The sequence below is a fragment of the Carcharodon carcharias genome, chromosome 17, assembly GCF_017639515.1.
Source record: "Carcharodon carcharias isolate sCarCar2 chromosome 17, sCarCar2.pri, whole genome shotgun sequence".
NCBI lineage: Eukaryota > Metazoa > Chordata > Chondrichthyes > Lamniformes > Lamnidae > Carcharodon > Carcharodon carcharias.
Genome location: NC_054483.1, coordinates 14072291 through 14092331, shown reverse-complemented (window position 1 = coordinate 14092331; position 20041 = coordinate 14072291). Strand labels below are relative to the sequence as shown.

Below are 20041 nucleotides of genomic sequence, written 5' to 3'. Positions count from 1 at the left end.
TTGCAGCCATTCCAATTGACTTGGATCGAGACACCCAACGTGGCCTCGCTCACAAGCAGATCGGCTGTACGAAACTCTTCAAACGAAACGGAAGAAACAAACGAACACTCTGAAAAGTAAAAGCAAAACAGAGAGAGAGAGAGAGTCCACACACACACACACACACACACACCGTTCACCATTCCGAGAGCGGGGCTGCTACCATTGTTTTTATCCCAACTCCCCATTCGCTCTCCAGTCACAAAAAGGAACGTTCTTTTCCCTCTTATTCCACCAATTGACATCACATTGGGCACCGTTTCCAATAATCGAGGAACGAGAAATGGTTCCACATGGTCCAGTTCTGTCTGCTGACGCTCCCTGGATATTCTGCTCAGCATCCCATTTTTTTTGTAAAAACTGGGTAAACACCCACCTAAACACGGCGCAAAACAACAATTCAGCCCAAGCCAGTGAAGCGTTCGTGTATAAACTTCGCCAATGGAAAATCAGACATTTCAATAGAAGACATTTAGGGGTCATTTCTGCGCTCAAGTCAAGTTATTCCACCCTTTCAAGCATTTCAACCACTAACGGGTTTCTGGGTTCGTTTCTTTTCAACATTTCATACTTTAAGAGCATAGCGCAAACGGCAAAAATTACCTTGCGAGTTGGTCGAGTGAGTGGCATTCGGATTTGGAAAGACGATGCACAAGTCATTATCAAGTGGAAATTTGTCGCACTTTAACATGTCCGGCCAGGGGAAGCCAAAGAACTCCATGACAGGTGTGCAGGCATCTCGGACTGCCGTGCAGAGTGAGCGGCACGGGTAGATGGGTCTGTCCAGGCAGATGGGAGCATAGAGTGAACACAGGAAGAGCTGGGTGTTGGGGTGACAGTTCTTGTTCAGCAGAGGCACCCAGCTGCTGGCCTGCTGCTGCACCTCCTCCATGGTCTCGTGGTCCAGCAAGTTGGGCAGGCTCATCTTGTGGTAACCTACGTTATTGCAAAGTCTCAGGGCAAAAGGAATATCCACGCAGTGTGGTGGCTTGATGTAAAAGCGACTGTCTGCTTGCCAGCTGGATTCCTCCACTTCCATCGCAACACAACAGGCAAACAGTCCTATGCTCAGTGGGAGAAACACACTGCAAAAGTTCCAGCAAGTCTTGCTTGAAATATCTCTCTGTCCCATTTTCCTTTGGTCTCTTTGCTGTTGGAAAGTCTTGTATGTAGATGGCAAAGTTACTTTTCTCTGTTCTGCACTGTTGGACTTTTAGCTTCACTCTGAGGATCAGCCTTTATAGAAAACAGTGTTTAGTTTTATTGTGCCCTCTGCTTTAGAAACAAGAACGCCTCGAAGATATCAGTACCTGTCTCTGTTTTTTCATTATCCAGACTAGCCAGGTTCTCTCTCTGTTTTAATTCACCTCTCTTTCAGTTCTCTGTGCACATAATGTGTTATAAGGAGTGCTGATTCATGAAGCTTGCTCCACTGATTTCAACATTCAGCTCCTCACCACAAGTTTGCACTGCTTGGAATGTGCAGCTTTCTGTCTTCATTACAGCCTATGCGTCTCGCAGAGCAGCCAATCAGCCTGTGGCCGTCCCCCTCTTCCACTCCTCTACAAGTGTCAATTCCAGCTTCTATTTACCAATCAGTAACAGGCAGCGCAACCCCCGCCACCCCCCCCCCCCCCCCCCCCCCCCCCCCCCCCACTTCTCTCCACCCACCAGCTTCCCAGCTTTCATTTCTCCTTTCAAAAATAAGATAATGTGGGCAATTGCGGTAACATATTTAAATGAAAAGTAGGAGATTATTCCTTCCGAAGCTTTTGAGTCCCAGCAGTTGCAATATACGTTTTAACAAGCAAGTCACACATGTGTCACATCGTTTTATTCGTAAGTTTGGTTTAACTCATCAAAAGTCCTGGCATGTGTTTTCCCAATGACCTACTTGTCAGCTTTAGGTCAATTTCATAAATTCAACAAAAGAGAAACAGCCCACCCCAGTACTCCTTGGCCTAATTTCAGCCCCTTTCACAGTCAGTGGTTTACCCAGCTCCCCCGGTGGGAGAAGGAAGACTGGCTGCATTTGTAACCGTACTGCGAGCGAAACTTTTCAAAACACGCATTCGCGTTACCAATGGAGCCTATTGATTCCTAGAAGGCTTTAAAAAAAATCATTTCTTTTGTTTCAACTTGCTTGGCAGAACTTAAAAGCTGTCTGACGGGTCTCGAGGCGAAGTTACTATCTTGCTCCTGAATTTCACGAAGAAAAGTGTGTTCATGGAACTTTACGAGCAGAGAGTGCTCAAGTGTTGTGAATGAAACGCCATTTAACTTGCCAGCATCTTAGCTGGCTGAAAGAGTAGTCACATTCAGGACCCTTTTCATCAAATCTGGGTTCTGATCAATGTCAACATTCTTCATCTTTTGTGCTTTTCTCCCTCTTCTATGTCTGCGTGAACGCTTTAGACTTTGGTGGCGAGAGGTAATTTACTTTGAGGGGAACTCGATGGTTTGCAAGGAAATTCAATTTGTATCACCAGTCACACTCTCGTAAAAACAGTTTCCCGCCGTTTCAACCCTATACCTGCTTGCTTAGGTTAAGGCCCTACATAACGACCCGGTCTCTGCTGATCAAGATTCACCAAGAAACAGATATATACAATTACACATAACTCCATTCCCTCACTGGGCTGGTGGCATAAATACCGCACTGAGCTGGAGTCCCTCAGCTCAATCAAACGAAAAGTCCCTTGGTTCATGGTCTGTTTTCGACCGGTCGATGCCAGCTGAGGCAATAGGGGGCAGTACAACTGGGTCACGTCAATCCATGGCGAGGAGGAGGAAAAGCGGTGCTGGCTGGCTTTGAGTAAGCTCCACGAGAATGTCGTGAGGTTTGCCAATGGCTGAATAGACTGTTGACACTCACGGTTGAGGTTCCAAAATGCGGAATGGCCATTTTACATGGCATTAAGGCACTTTAGCCTAGCAAAACTGAAGTCAATGGGAATCAGGGGAAAAACTCTCGCTAAATTGGGGTCATACTCTGCACAAGGGAAGATGGTTGTGGTTGTTGGAGGTCAGTCATTTCAGCTCCAGGACATCACTGCAGGAGTTCCTCAGGGTAGTGTCCTAAGCCCAACCATCTTCAGCTGCTTCATCAATGACCTTCCTTCCATCATAAGGTCAGAAGTGGGGATGTTTGCTGATGATTGCATAATGTACAGCAAGATTCATGACTCCTCAGATACTGACAGTCCATGTTCAAATGTAGCAAGACCTGGACAATATCCAGGCTTGGGTTGACAAATGACAAGTAATATTCACGCCACACAAGTGTCATTCGATGACCACCTCTAATAGAAGATAATCTAATCATCATCCCGTGACATTCACTGGCATTACCATCACTGAATCTTCCACAATCAACATCCTGTGGGTTACCATTGACCAGAAACTGAACTGGACTAACCATTTAAATACTGTGGCTACAAGAGTAGGCCAGAGGCTAGGAATCCTGCCATGAGTAACTCATCTCCTGACTTCCCAAAGCTTGTCCACCATAAGGCATAATAAGTCAGGAGTGTGATGGAGTACTCTCCACTTGCCTGGATAGATGCAGCTCCAGCAACACTCAAGACAATCAACACCATCCAGGAAAAAGCAGCCCACTCGATTGGCATCACATCCACAAACACTCACTCGCTCCACCACCAATGCACAGTAGCAGCAGTGTGTACCATCTACAAGATGCACTGCAGGAACTCACCAATCCTCCTTAGACAGAACCTTCTAAACCCATGACCACTACCATTTAGATGGACAAGGGCAGCAAGCACATGGGAATACCACCCATCTGCAAGTTCCCCTCCAAACCACTCACCATCCTGACTTGGGAATAAATCACCTCCGGAACAGCACTGTGGGTGTACCTACATCACATGGACTGCAACGGTTCCAGAAGGCAGCTCATGACCAGCTTCTCAAGGTCAACTAGGGATGGGCAATAAATACTGGCCCAGACAGCAATGCACACATCCCATGAATGAATAAAAAAATTGTGGGCATCACAGATGAGGCCGGTATTTATTGCCCATCCCTAATTGCCCTTAAGAGGAGATAGTGGTGAGTCTATGTGGTGAAGATGTTCACACAGTGCTGTTAGGTAGGGAGTTCCAGGGCTTTGCCCAGTGATGATGAAGGAATTGTGATATATCTCCATTTGGATGAGTGCTCCAATTCCAGCCTATCATTTTGACGGGCTTGAAAGCAGAGCAGATGAATGTTTATAGAGAAAAAACGTCACTTGGCCCATCATTGTTTATTCAAGTGGAATCAGATCAATACAACCTCAATGAGCTTTGTTGGATCAAAGATTATTTTGAACATCATGTTTTTGCCTCTCCCATCCATCAGATTGTTCCAAACATATATCATTCTTGGAGTAACAAAGAAAGGCTTGGATATATGTAGATTTTTTCACAGTCACTAGACATCTCAAAGCATTTTACAGCCAATGAAATACTTCTTCAAATCTCGTCGCTGTTGTCATGTAGGAAACACAGCCGTTAATTTCTCAGGAACTTTCACAAACAGCAATGTGATAATGGCCAATTAATGTGATGTCGAGTGAGGGATGAATATTGGCTAGGATACTAGCCTTTGCTCTTCTTTACAATAATGCCATGGAATCTTTTACATCCACACCAGCAAACAGATTGGACATCGATTTAACATTTCATTCGAAAATCGGCACCTCTAACAGTGCAGCACTCCTTCAGTACTGCACCGGAGTGTCAGCTTTGATTTTCGTGCTCAAGCCCAGGAGTAGGACTTGAACCCAGAGATTCAGGGGCAAGTGTGGTACCAACCAAGCCATAGCTGATACAGAAGTTATTTCTAATATTTCTGTTTAAAATTTGCTATGCATTATTTTAAGTTTAAAGCCTCGATGCCACATTCTTACTTACTTTGAAATGAGATTCATGATTTATCTCATCTGTCTTATTTAATATTTATGCACCTTAATGATCTGCCTCTCTTGCTCATAAAATGTTTATCAATTGTATCCCTTTTTCAGGTTTGATGTAAATCACTCCTGTTATTAAATGCAAGCTCTAACTTCTTAAAAGTACACACAGCTATAGGTTGATAGATACATGATCTGGACATTTGTGTTACAGGTACCCCTGTGACAGATAATAGCTTCCAAAACATATGAACAAAATTTATATCAAATTGTTTATGATGGAAAATTGTTTAAATTGCAGGAAACCCCCATTTAAAAATGAAGCGTGGAGGAAGAATCTTGCAAAAGATTTGGGTGAAAAACACCAAATGACAAGAAATTTGTTGAATAATGTAATTAATGGTAAAGCCATTAGACTGGGCATTGTAAATGATTTCAAGAAACAATCCAATGCTTTTCTAGAGAGAGAAAGGATTGAGGGAATGTTCAGGTGCTGACAAAGATCCCTTTGTGTTGGTGCCACCTTTCACTGTTACATCAATTGAAGTGTCTTTCTTGATCAAAGCTCCATTATGAACTCCAACTACAATAGATTAAAAGGTTTTGTATAAAGCATGTTCTTCATTTTGATGTTACATTCGCATGTCTCACCTTAGCTATCACACTTCAGATGTGACACACCTCTAATTCTGGAAAGTATGTGATAGCTTGTATATTCTCTGATGGAGCGTGGATAAGTATATCATTAGGGAGAACAAAGAAGTCGATAGCTGTCTCTACTGATAAAAAATTCTTTAAAGGTTGAAGCATATTTGTATATTTTGGTCTCTACTGTAGAGCAATTGCATTCATTTGGAAAAATATCTGTCCAAATATAATGACTTGAGCACCTGTGGTAGCTGAAGTGTGGACTGAGTTGGAAACCCAAAGATATGTAGTCAAAAACTCTGCTGCCTGTATCCTAACTCACACCAAGTCCTGTTCACTCATCATTGCTATGCTCAATGACTGACATTGGCTGCTGGTCCAGCAACACCTTGATTTTAAACTTCTTCCTGTTTTCAAATCTCTCCACAGGCTCATCCCTCCCTAACTCTGTAAGCTCCTCAAGCCACATAACTGTCCGAGAGCTCTGTGCTCCTTCAATTCTGGCCTCTTGCACATCTCCAATTTTAAACGCTCCACCAATGGTAACTGTTCCTTCAGCTACATTCAGGAAATTCCCCCCTTGAACCTTGCCACAGCTCTATCAAGTTTTTTCGCCTATCCCTGTGCTAATATTTCATCATATGGTTCAGTGTCAAATTTTTTTTGCTCCGGTGAAGCATCTTGGGATGTTTTATGGCATTTAAGATGCTACATAAATGCAAATTATTGTTGTTTTTTTGTATGTGTTATCCTGGACACAGTGATTTTTGGTCATGTGTATTGAACCTGATTCTATCTGAACCTGACAACTGCATACCAGCATCCTGGCAAGGAATTGTAAATGGAAAGCCTGGCTGATTTAAACATAAGAACAGGCAGAAGGACATTCAACTCCTCAAGCCTGTTCCACCATTAAATGAGATTGTGGATGATCTGTGTTTTAATTCCAACTGTGGCTCCAATTCCTTTAATACCCTTGGCTGGCAAAAGTCTATTCACAATTAAGCTAATATCTAATGCTTTTTGTGGACTGGAGTTCCACAGGTTGATGACTCTTTGCAAGAAGAATAAGTATTTCCTAACTCCTTTCCTGAATGATGTGACTCTGAACTTTAGAAAATGTCCCCTAGTTGCAGTGTCTAAAGCTTTCCATTTCTCAGACTTCTACTGCTGAGACCGAGGAAAGCTCCGGACACACATGGAAATTAGATCTAATGTGGGACCTTCCTTCCATGCAGTTGCACACCACATGGCCCACTTACTCAATAGAAGCCTTTGGAGGAGTCGGTGACCCATCTTTTAAGCAAATATTTCTGTCAAGTGTATTGTCAAATAAAAGCTATATAGTCTTCAGGGTTAATCAGAATGTCCATGTTGAATTATTGCAATACAACAGAAATGATGATCATCTCAGCTAGCTGTCACCCAAGGCTTTATGGATGACAGAGCTCCAAAGCTGATAATGGATCATCTTTTTGCTTCAGGGTACAACATAGAGAAATCTAAGCACCAGTTTTAATATATCTTGGACCTGAATGGTGCAGTTTTAGGTTGGAATCCGCTCAATTTTATTCTCCATTGGTTTTAGTGGAGCATAAAATCGGATGGGGTATAAAATGGGAGTCCCACCTGAACCCACCTCATTCCAACTAGCTAGGATATGTTACATCCAGCTTTCAGTCCCTCTTCAGTCCTTTCCCAATCTCTCCAACAACCCCACCCGCCACAATTTCTCCATTTTCCTGATGGGATCCTTTTATCCCTCGTTCTGCACTGTTGGCCTCACCATTGCCAGCTAAGTCTTCAATGGCCTAGGTCAGGCTGTCTGGAATTCCCTGCTCAAACCCATTTGCTGACCTTATTTGGGAGTATCCTTAAAATACACCTCTTTGAGCATTCCTCCCAACCTCCCCTTTAACTTGTTGTCTTTTCTTCTCAGGAATCTGTGAAGTGCCTTGTGATGCATTTTTGTGCCAAAGTTTATGCCAAGTTATTTTCCCTTGGAAGCTGAAGCATGTTTGAACATGGTGTTCCCAAGCCATGTTAGTTGAATTGCAATGTAGCCACAAATCCTGACATTACAATTCAAAAACTGGAGAAAACCTTCTCTCTCGATTGGTTTTGAATTGAACCCTGTGACGTGCATACAACAACTACTTGCATTTATATAGCACCTTTAACATTGATTAAAAACTCCCATACCATTTCACAGCAGCAATAGCAAGCAAAATTTGACCATGAGCCACCTGAAGAGATACCAGGACATCAAATGCTCAGTTGAAGAGATAGATGCTAAAGATGTCTTAAAGGAGAAGAGAGAAATAGAGGCTTGGGGAGGGAATCCCAGAGATTAGGGTCTAAGCAGCTGAGGCACAGCCACCAGTGATAGAGTGATTAAAATCGGGGATGCACAAGAGGCCAGAATTGTAATATTTATTATCAAGTCATCAGCATCCTCAATTTCATGGATCCTATTTATTATTTTAAGCACTGGCACATGTGTGTCTAATTTGGCAGGAAGGGTGGTTTAAAGTATCTATTTTGTAGATTCAGACTGCATCTTCAGCTCAATAAAGAATGATTTAATAAGGCTGTTCAAAATTAAGAAGAGTTTTGATAGGGTACAAAGGGAGAAACTCTGTCCCCTGCCAATACAATCAGAGGACTCAGGTTTAAGATAATTGCAAAAGAGCCAGAGGGGAGATGAGAAGATTTCTTTATGCAGTGAGTTGTTGTGATCTAGGCCAGTAGGTTGATACCTTCCGCTATCTTGGGTCGCTCATCACGGAAGATGCAGAACCTACCAAAGAAATTTAGGCTTGACGTAACAAGAGTCATGGTGCTCTGAACTGACTTAAAAGAATATGGAGTAGCTACAGCATCTCGTTTACAATGAAAATTTGTCTTCTGAAAGCCCGTGTGTCACTGGCGAGAATGTATTGCTGGGGAAGCTGGCCCATCAAGGAAAGTGGCGAGGCTCAAATAAGAGCATTAAAATGAAAGGACTCAGATGGATATTATGCATGTTAGGGACAGCCAAGTGGACATAAGAGTGGGTGCTTGAGAAAATTGGTGTTAAGAGGAACTTGTTTGAGGCAATAATATCAAGGAAGCTCCTGGACGCGCGACGCAAACAGGAGGGTAGTATTTGGAAAATGAGGCAATACAAAGCAAAACACCTGGAAAATGTGCATAAGGAAGATCCAAGCCGGGAGAACGGATAATCTCAGAAAATGGACCAGCATCTCAATTGGACAGGCCCTAAGGGCAGCAGACAATAGAAACCAATGCAGAAAGCTTGTTGATAGTGCGGCCAACACTCAGAACGAGGATGGATGAAAGGGAAGACAAGGGCAGGATCTTCTGCTCTCACTGGTGGCGAGTTTGGAGGCAGGAAGGGCATGTAATTAGGTGGGATGGGGGCATATTGGAACCCTCTGCCTTCCTGGCTCCTGAATTAAGTTCAGGGTGGGAAGGTGCATGGTCGACTTTCCTGCCCCACTGGCAATTGGGGACCTGAAGTAGCTAATTAATTACCACTTAAGGGCCTCATCCCACCACTGGTGGTATTAACCCAGCTGCAGGCAGGCCTGTCACCATTGGGATACCTGACAGGTAAAACTGAGTGGCCAGCTTGCCATCTTGGGGTGATCAAAGGCACTCAGTGCCTGATAGAGGGACTGGACTTTAGGTAAGGGTGGGGGGAGGGCTCGCTGAAAGCCAACACCCTGCCCTTCCTATCGATCCCCCTACACGTCTCTCCCTGTGACCCCCACCACGCGAAGCCCCCACCCTCCCATATTACTCACCTGTGGCTTGGGTTGCTCCACAATCCTGGGGCTCCAGTAGGTGTCTTTCCTGCAGCAGCCGTCGTCTCCCATGGCGCTGCTGAGCACAGGAGCTGTTTGGCCGGCAGCTCTCGAGAGGCAAGACCTCCTGGGGAAGGACCACCGCTGGCCTCGCCACTGCCTGACTAGCTTGTTGTTCAGTGGGTCATCTCGATAAGGGGCAGTGTGGGTCTCTTGCCAGCTCTCCCCCACTAGGATACAATGCCTGAAAAGGGCAATGGAAGCAAACTCTATTGTCATTTTCAAACAGGAATTGAACAACCCCAATTTGGCACTGCCTTCTCTTATGCCAGGAAAACATGTGCGCTCTTTCAAAAGGAAATTGGAGATATACCTGAAATGGAAAACCTTTCAGGGCTTTGATGAAAGAACAGGAGAATGGTATTAATTGGACAGCTCTTTCAAAGAGCTGGCACAGGCTGGAAGGGCTGAATGCCCTCCTATACAGTAAGATTCTATGGATGAATTCTAGATGGAAACCTTGCTTGATACCCACGGAATTTGGCAGGAACTGAAATTTATTTCCAATAGAAGTTTTTGCCATCTCAAACTCAAGAATTAGTCATGCAATCTTGCTACCTGACAGCATTCACTATAACCCTAAAGAAGGAGTGCTTGAAGATAGCTGAAACCTCTGTGTCAAGATTGGTTTATCTGAGCTAGATAAGCGAAGTTAGAAAAGTTGTTGTGGAAGGGTTGATGGTGGATTGATAGCATGTTGGACAATAGTGGTCACTTTGGCTGCCCTGGACTGTCATCATAACTGCATGCTGCAGAGTCAAAGGAGATGCAATTGTTCAGCAGCAATCAGCTGCTGTGTATTCTTTTCTTTTAATCCATTGAAGGCAAGCTCCCTCTGCTTTTCTCCACAATCACTGGTCTCCTTCACTATAACTCATCCATGGTTAACAGAGTGAGAGAATTGCTTGTTCCAAGGACTCTGGGAGTTGACAAGCAAGCTCCCTCCCACTGGGCTAATCTCCCTGTTGGGAACTGTTCAGCCTTGGACAACAGCGAGACAGCAGAGACTGGACCTCAGTAGTGTGGAATATCAACCCTGCTTCCTCCTGCTGTGTGGCAACATAATATTTCTTCAAAAAAATACACTTACTGATGTATCATCCAAAATCAACTACCATCCTCATTTAAGAACCTTTAAAATCCATGGTTATTGGTAAGATAAACAAGGGTTAAGGTTACAGACTGATGTTGGAGAAGGTGAGCAGGTTTTTCAGAATGATGCCAACAATGAGGAACAAGGGAAGCTCTGGTTGTTCTCCTTGGAGAAAAGAAGGTTAAGGGGAGATGTTCTAGAGATATTGAAAATTGTGAAGGGTTGTGATAGAGTAAATAAACAGAAACCATTTCCAATGGCAAGGGAATCCATAACTAGAGGACACAAACTTAAGATAATTAGCAAAAGAGCCAGAGGGAAGATAAGGAGAATTTTTTATGTAGCAAGTTCTTATGACCTGGAATGCACTTCCTGAATGAGTGGTAGAAGCAGATTCAATAGTAACTTTCAAAATGGAGTTGGGTATATAGAAAGAATTGCAGAGCTCTGAGTTAGGATTGAGACTAATTGGAGTGGATTTTTCAAAGAGGCAGCATGGATGGATAGGCCAAATGAACTCCTTCTGTGCTGTCCAATTCTATGATTCTGATTACACTGCCACTGAGCAGATAGTTTACTTCAGATTCTACGTTCCAGATATTATTATATCGGATTAAATAAAGAAATAGACGTAACAAAAAAAAAAAGCTCCAGTCTCTGGAGCCTGGTGAATAAAACTAAGCCTCTAATTGCAACTCACATCAGCATTTCCACAAGCCAATCAGCATTATCACACTGAAAATTAATATTGGTTATCTGGACTTGGCAGTCTGAAACAGTGCAGGTTTTGTGAAAGCAACAGAGAGGCAGCATTGTATGGCCCACGTCATGGGATGATGCTTCTCAGCGATCTGGCGATATAAGGAGCCTCTGTAGAATAAGGAGGGTTGTACTTTCTTGCAGGGGGACGTGACTCAGTAACCTCTTTTGTTTTGGGACTGAGTGGTTCAGGACAGGAACTCTGTAAGTCGCTGGGAACTGAATGCCAAGTTGCTTTAGCTGTTCAGTAGAAATGATGCTGACATAATGCTGCTTGCAAAACAGCTCAGAACAAAATCCAATGGCCAAAGAAGGTGACATTATTGAAGCTTTGAGAGGTGGTTTTGATGGGGATGTTTTCACTTGAAAGCTAGGACATAGCAGCCATTACATGGACCTCTTGCACTTCACCCACTGCTGATCTTTTAAATCTATGGATTTTGGCTAAGCTGAAAGCAGATTTAAAACTTACATCCCAAATTACATTGCACACAGACATAATTCCCATCTTATATCACAAGTGAACCTTTATGAATGAGCCCTGCTTCAGAAACAAGTAAATTCTCTTCTTAAAAGTTTTGTTAAGTGCGTGTATCCATTACTGAGACCTAACACCTAGGAGAACTGCTCTTAAATCAGATAAATTGCATTATAAAGGAAAAATCGAAGAGAAATGGAATGCTCCCCATAAGGAATGGCCCATAGCTGCCAAAATCTGCATTAACTTCAACCCTTTTTAATTTTCAAAAATAAACTATTCCAACAAAAGGAGTAATCATTGCTTTGTGCTGAGGGATTGGACAGTTCATGTCAGGTTGGTACCCTTTGTACGAACTGATCGGGGAATGGTTATTGGCAGCTAGGGGGTGGATGGTATCACCAGCTTTGCCCTTATTTGGACTTTATAGTAATTGAAAGGAGTGAACAGCGATTGCAGGCACATCTTCCTGGCCTGCTAGTTTACAGAGTGAAAGTGCAGGCTTGTGTGAACTATGAAAATCAGGTGAGTTGGCATTTAAACATAGCCCTTGTCAGTCAGTTTTTACTGTTGATTTTCTCCCTGATGGTGATGAGTGTGTTGGGCATCTTCCTGTACCCTGTTGCCTTCTGGCCATCATTCCTGTGTGAATCTTGGCAGGATTTGTCAACAGACCATTAAACAGCAGAGATCAAGTTGAGTTTAGTGGGATGAGGGAAGGGGCGGGGGGAGGTATATTTTAACTCCAGTCAGGCACATAATTGCCTGCTGCATGTTTTAGGGCAGTGAGTTGAGTATCTTGACCCGTTGTTATCATATTTCAATAAGATTCCTTAGTTCAGCTGAGAGTCTGATCGAAATATTTTTAATGAAAGACACAATCCATAAAATTACATTGTGCCTAGGCAGTGCCCAAACCTTGTGAAGTCCCCTGACAGACCTATGAGAAATTGCCTTTAGCCCTGTAGCATTTTAAAGGTATTCTAAAAGGTGAACCTATTCATCTTGCTGTTGATTTTAATTTCCAAGAATATGGCAGGTTGTAGGATATCACACAACATGTTTTACAGAATGCTAATTGTGCTTTGCTTAAAAAGCCAGTAATATGTGCTCTCCGGCTTTATTTGAAACACTTCAGCTATTTGGTACCGTGATCAGGGAGAGAATACAATAGTTGCAGATGGATTCTTTTCAGTGAAGTAAATACCTAGCTATCTGACTGTCATTCTGCCCACCTTGCAACCTGTTCATCTCCTCTCCTAGGTCGCTGTTAATAGATTAGGTTTAATTAGGCACGATTCTCGCTGTGGAACATTACCCAATGGGCTATTCTGGCTGGCTATACTGGCAATGCCATCGCCATGCCAGCTTGATTCATTAACTCAACCGCAACCAAAAATCCAATCTGAAACCTTCTTGCTGTGTATGGCTAAATACCTTATTGTGCCATGTCTTTGTGCACTGATCTATTGGGAGAACTTTCAGTATTTATTGTAAAAGGGCTATTACCATGGGGAAAAGGTAGGCAGTGGTTGCTTTCAAGACTACTGGATGTTAGGGCATTGCCAATGCAAAATCAGGACAAAGCAAATTCCTCTGAGTGCATTAATATACTGTCGGCATACGTACAAGGATCTGCCACTTCCCGAGCTTCTGAAGCTTCATCTAGTGGTAGAAGTGTGTGGCTGCAGGCTTTCCTCAGAACAGTGATGTCCAGACAAAGAGCACACAACCCATAAAGTAAATTCAAGGCATTATGGATAACAGAGTACGCAACAGAGCTGAGGAGGGGAGGAAAATCACAACAAATTTCTCTCATGTGCTAGGTAGGACAATGGTGTGTTTCAATTGCTTGAGCCTCACCTGACAGTGGCTCTTGCAATAGACTGTGCACAGGAAAACATTGCTCTGAGTAGATGCCAGTGTTGTATCATTTAACCCGTGGCTGACATTGCAGTAGCACAATCACATCCTTCGAAAGACAGGTCTAAAGATATGGCTCCAACATGCCTTTCATTTTGTCGTGAAATGAAAACCCCAGATATTCAGTGATCATACCCCATGTTAGGCATAGAAGGGCTGTGACCAAGGATATCAGGGATAGATGGGCCGTACCCCATGAGTTCAATGGTGGCATAATATCATATTGTATATGATGTAATAGTGTACAAAAACAATGATATAATAATGTGCATCTTCTGTCGTTGCTGAAAATTGTATGTCTTCTGTCCACAACTGGTAGTGCACATCTTCTGTCTGTGCCAAAAATCTTCTGTCCAGGTGTAAATGGCGTGCACCTGTCTAAATGGCATACAACTCCTGTGTTCAAATAGAAAACATACCAAGGTTACACCACTGTTAACATTGCCACATGATAATAAAAATGCCTGTAAATCCACTGAAGAAAATAAGCAAGAGAGTTTTTTTAAATAACATAAAAGCAGAACCATTTTTTAAAAATAATTTCTTAATTATATTATAACAAATGAAAATGTATCACCAAATGGACAAAAGCAGATGCCATAGAAGGTGTTACATTATTCACTTCTGCCTTGTCATGGATGCTTACAGCTGGTAAGCTGGCCCTGATTGGAAAAATAGTCTTTGCCATTGAAGCAAGCTGAAACTTTACTGGATTGTCTCATTTATGAAAGGTTATTTACACACTCTGATTACATGACTACTGATGATCAATAGGACATGTTGCCCTGAATGTTATGGTGTAACGTCACTGACAAGACCATTAGAATGTACTACAAACAATGAACTGGGGTAAGGGAAACACAAAAAAAACTCTGGTTCCTTTGTATTGGCTTCAAGAATGGACATATTTATTTTAAATGGGTTAATTTTACCTTAAAAAGCACACTTAGAAATGCTGTATGTACAGTGTTGCCAGCTCTGGCTGAATGTATTCCTGGAGGTTTCATTACTTGATCTCCCATCTCCCAAAGTCCTGCCCCCCACCACCCCGCCCCCCACCAGCTTCCCACAAACTCCCACTATTGGTCACCCGACATGTCCATCTTCACAGTGTCCCACCTTCCCACATCAATTGGATAGTAAACAGACTCTTTATTGCCTGATTGGAAGATTCTTGACTGTCGGTCAAACAAGCATTTGTCCCTGCTTCAATATTTTTATAAGTAATAAACTTTTCAAAGAAAATTAACACACAATATTTTTCTAAAACCACGATTATTTTCTAATCTTTAATTCCAGGAGATTCAAGGACAATTCTGCAGTGTATTAAGTTTTATCGCTTGGGACTTCATCAGTTGGAAAATCTATCTGTGACTCTAGTCTGTGACAGACAATTTGACCCTACTGGGCTTTACAGATAAGCCCAACCCATGCTTGTCTGACCACAAGATCACACTTTCCAGCTGCAATCACTAAGTAATAGTTGAGGAGCGGTGGCTCTGTTTAATTTTGTGTTGCATAACACAGATTGACTTAGGTCAACTTTAGTGCCCCTATCTGCTATTCCAGCTGGAATCAGAGGACCTCACTTTAAGCAGGAACCTGGTACCAAGCTAATGAATAAAGGGGATTCATAAAGTCTTCATTTCAAAAAGAAATAATCTTTGTTTTAGCAGGAAACCATTGTGGTGTTGATACTGTAAGAACAGGCAGATGAATGTTTCCTTATTCAGACACTACAGAGGGATACATTTTTCAATCACATTCACTTTGGAGTCTTACTTACTGGAAATGTATTGCTCATGCAACAAATAAGTATGCACTAACCTGAAGAAGCAGACAGGGCCTCAGTTTGATATCTCATGTGAAGAATGAAGCTCCGACAGCACTCCACTCAAGCTTAAGGCCAAGGAGGCATGCTCAGATCTGTGATAGGGCCTGAACCCATGATGTGATTCAGAGCCAAGTGCTACCAACTGAACTAGGCTGACATTTTCAAAGGGGATAGAACTTAGTCACAAGCTGTAGGGAGCAATTTTAACCTAACTAGCCATGTGGTAAAGCCATGGAATCAGTTGGAACACTGGCTTTATGTCCCACCCAAAATGACTCCCAGAGACTTCAATGAAGACTAAAATCAGGCTGTCACTCCCTGAACTAACCAAAACCCAAGGTACCATACAACTATTAATTGTTTTCAAAGAATATTGTGCTGAAATATTCCTTCAAACCAACCACCACCCCTTCCCCACCCCCCACCATGGTACAAGTGCATTGTACAGGATATAGTCCAAGGGCATGGTTTTTTTAATTGCTCATGGGATGTGGGCATTTGTAGCAATGCCAACATTTATTGCCCTTGAGAAGGTGGTGGTGAGCTGCCTCCTTGAACTGCTGCAGTCCCTGTGGCATAGGTACACCCACAGTGTTATTAGGGAGGGAGTTCCTGGATTTTGACCCAGTGGGACAGTGAAGGAATGGTGATATATTTCCAAGTCAGGATGTTGTGTGACTTGGAGGGGAAATTCCAGGTTCCCACGATTCTGCTGCCCTTGTCCTTCTAGATGGTAGTGGTTGTGATTTGGAAGGTGCTGTCGTAGGAGCCTTGGTGAGTTGCTGAAGTGCATCTTGTAGATGGTACGGACTGCTGCCACTGTGCGTTGGTGGTGGAGGGAGCGAATATTTAAGGTGGTGGATTGTGTACTGAACAAGCGGGCTGCTTTGTTTGAGATGGTGTTGATTTTGTTGAGTATTACTGGAGCTGCACTCATCCAGGCAAGTGGAGAATATTTCATTATACTCCTGACCTGTGCCTTGTAGATGATGGACAAACTTTGGGGAGTTAGGAGGTGAGTTACTTTCTGCACGATTCCTAGCCTCTGACCTGGTCCTATTGCCACAGTATTCATATGGCTGATCCAGTTCAGTTTTTGGTCAATGGTAGCCCCCAGGATGTTGATAGTGGGGATTCAGCATTGGTAATGCCATTGAATGTCAAGGGGAGATGATTAGATTCTTGCTTTTTGGAGATAGTCGATGTCTGGCACTTATCTGCAATGGATGTTACTTGCCACTTATTAGCCCAAACCTGAATATTGTCCAGGTCTTGCTGCATATGGATGCGGACTGCTTTGGTATCTGAGGAGTTATGAACGGTGATGAATATTGTGCAATCATCAGTGGCCGTCCCCACTCTGACCTTATCATGGTGGGAAAATCAATGTTGGAGCAGCTGAAGATAGTTGGGCTGAGGACACTATCCTGAGGAACTCCTACAGTGATCTCCAGGGACTCCAGCAATGCCAGGCCTCTGCTTAAGGGAGTTCCTAAATTAATGATAAGTATCTATGATAGAGCAACCCCTTCTGTCTTTTATGTGGAATTATCTTTCCTCCAGGTCCTGTCTCTGCCTGAACGCATAGGCTTGGTCTGAAACTTCATAAGTAGGCAAAATGGAGTGAAAACTGGGAAGATGCTGCCTTGATGTCAAGGGCAGTCACTCTCACTTCATCTCTTGAGTTCAGCACTTTTGTCCATGTTTGGACCAAGGCTTAATGAGGTCAGGAGCAGAGTAGCCCTGGCAGAGCCCAAAGTGAGCGTCAGTGAGGAGGTCATTTTAAGTGTTGCTTGATAGCACTATCAACCACACCTTCCATCACAAGGGTCTTTCAGAGATATGGGAGGATTCTGTACCCACTCCACAACAGTTCCACTACAGAGGAAAGTGGCTACCGAGCCAGCCTAGATTATAAGGAACAGTTCAGGACCTGGTGGTTTCCAGTGTATAAATAATAACCTTCCAGTATATTTGAGATTTTTGTCATGACAAATTTGTCAAATAAGCAGCCTCATTCAGACCAGGAAATCACACAGTTCACCTCTACATCTTTAAAGGCTTTAACAGGTGGTTAACTACCAACAAAATAATTATGTTAAAAAAAAAAGCAGGGGATTGAGGAATCAGGTTGTTTTAACAATTGAAAATGTCCAGACAGGCTGCAACACATGAAACCATCAGAAAGAAGGTGTTGAATTGAAGTGTTCAGACAACATACAACAGTGTGAGAGAGAAAAGTCATATATTTAAATCTTCATGAATATGGTTGTGGAGTCATTATTTTTTTGTATTTTAAACAAAGCTAAAGGCTGAATTTTTCTCTCCAATTGTGGTCCAATGCTCAGCCTTTTGAGTCAGAAGGTTGTGGGTCAAGACTCTCAGTCCAGAGACCTGAGCACAAAATCTTGGCTGACATTCCAGTGCAGCGCTGAAGCAGTGCAGCACTGTTCGAGGTCCCCTGAATTGCTGCTTTGACTTCACTACTGTAATGCTGTAATTCTCAGCAGAATTCACAATACTGATAGCAATGGGGAAATAAAAGTAAAAGTAAGATTCCACAAACATTAATTGATAGGGACCAGAGAATCTTTTTTTGTGATGTTAATTGAGGGATAAATATTGGCCAGGACACTGGGGTTAACTCTCCAGCTCTTCTGGGAAATAGTGCCATGTTATGTTTTTATGTTTACTGGAGCAGGCAGACGGAACCTCAGTTTAATATCTCAACCGAAAGGCAACATCTCCGACAATGTTGAGCTGTGGGCCAAACAGACTATGGGGGCAGATTTCCTGAATTTGTGGAAAAATTCTGAACAAGTTTTTTTTGAGTATGATTTCATGATTCCTGTAAAAATAGCACAGTCCAAACCCCACTTCTTATGCTTCTTATGCATGTTTCTTATGTACAGTCACAAAGCTGCCCTACATGTAAAAATATTGCACTTTAAACACATTTGAATTGAAAATCTTTTCAACTATGGACAATTTCTGGCAAGAGAATGCTTGCACATAAATAGCAGTTTAGCACATCCTCAGGAAGCCCCAAGACACTTCATAACCAGCAGATTACTTGAAACATGAAGCGGCTGGTTTGCACACTGCCTCCTGTCATTTGTTCACTACTGACCAGGGGCTGTAGCTTCCACAGTTTGTGTAGCTCAGTGTCCCAGTGGATCAACACTGAGGGAACATGACATGATTTTTTTCCTTCAGAGGGCGAGACTCCTTTTCAAAGCACTTTCTTCTCCTCCCCCTCTCTGGATTGTTTTGCACCTCATGGCCCACATGTGGCTGAGAATGTTGTCTGAAGCATCCGTAGTTCCTTGCAAATAGACAAGGGCTGCTGAAGGAGGGATGATGTGATGTGGAACTCTTAGCACCAGCAACACTAATCTGCTATATTAGTATATAGCTCTTTTAACTTAAAACAACCCAAGGCACTTCACATGAGCGTTATCAAATAAATGTTGATACTAATTTGCAAAGAAAGAGTTGATTGTACTTTGTTCTTAAATTCTGACTTCACAATTAGTAGGGTGGGTGGGGTGGTTAGTGAGCCTCAGTGTGTCTCATTCTCCTGTGCTAAATCGAGGTTCTCAGCAAACAAGGCGGGAGGGTGGGGGTGGGGGGGGGGGGGGGGGGGGGGGGGAGAGGTCAGACATGTCTTCTGACCTTTAACCTTTCGTTTCACTGCTCACCATAATTGCCGAATACTGCCCTCTTGGCAAAAGACAATTAAACAATTTGTCACTTCGATTGTCTGTCAGTCAACACTGACCCTTTTCAGCAAGTCTTCACATGTTTTTTTTAGGCTGCTTGTCTAGCCACATTAGCAGAGAAAATGGCACCTTTGTTATCCTTTGCATAGCGAAGTGCATCAAGCCTCCCTATTCAGCTGCCTGTTGCACTAATTAAGGAGTCTGTAAGTAGGCTGTAGAATAGATTGATGATTATTGCAAGCGGTATTCACATGAGAAATAATTAGAATATATTCTGTTTCCTTTCTGTGTGTTCAAATTCCCGTCATTGTGACCTTCTTGGTACCTAAATGTTGAGACATGGAATAGTGACATAGAGCAAGAACAGCGCTGGGATCACAACTCCCAAAATCACTTCAAACAGGCTGCATTGAATCATTCAGTACAGAAGGAGCCCTTTGGGCCATTGTGCATCCGCCAGCTCTTTAAAAGAGCTGTCCTATTAGCCTCCAATTCCCTGCTCTTTCCCCGTGAGCCATTGAATGTTTTTTTCCTCTTCAGGTATTTATCCAATTCCCTTTTGAACATTACTATTGAATCTGCTTCCACCATTCTTTCAGACAGTGTATTCTATATCGTAACAACTCACTGCATTTAAATAAAAACCTCCCCATCTTACCTTCTACTTATTTGCCAGTTATCACAAATCTGCGTCCTCTGTTGACCGACCTTACTGCCAGCGGAAACGGCTTTTCCTTATTTACCCTGAAAATCCTGCAGAG

At 42.9% G+C, this 20041-nt stretch overlaps 1 protein-coding gene across 2 annotated transcripts in view; it reads right to left on the bottom strand.

Moving 5' to 3' along the window:
- Positions 1-1572, bottom strand: part of LOC121290126 (secreted frizzled-related protein 1-like) — a 98848-nt gene extending 97276 nt beyond the window's left edge. The window contains exon 1 of one of the 2 annotated variants that reach the window (XM_041210324.1): positions 643-1572. In XM_041210324.1, the coding sequence (XP_041066258.1) occupies positions 643-1171 (529 nt within the window). In that variant the 5' untranslated portion in view covers positions 1172-1572. The remainder of the gene's footprint in view (positions 1-642) is intronic. The other variant, XM_041210325.1, reaches the window with a different exon arrangement.
- Positions 1573-20041: the final 18469 nt, after the last annotated feature.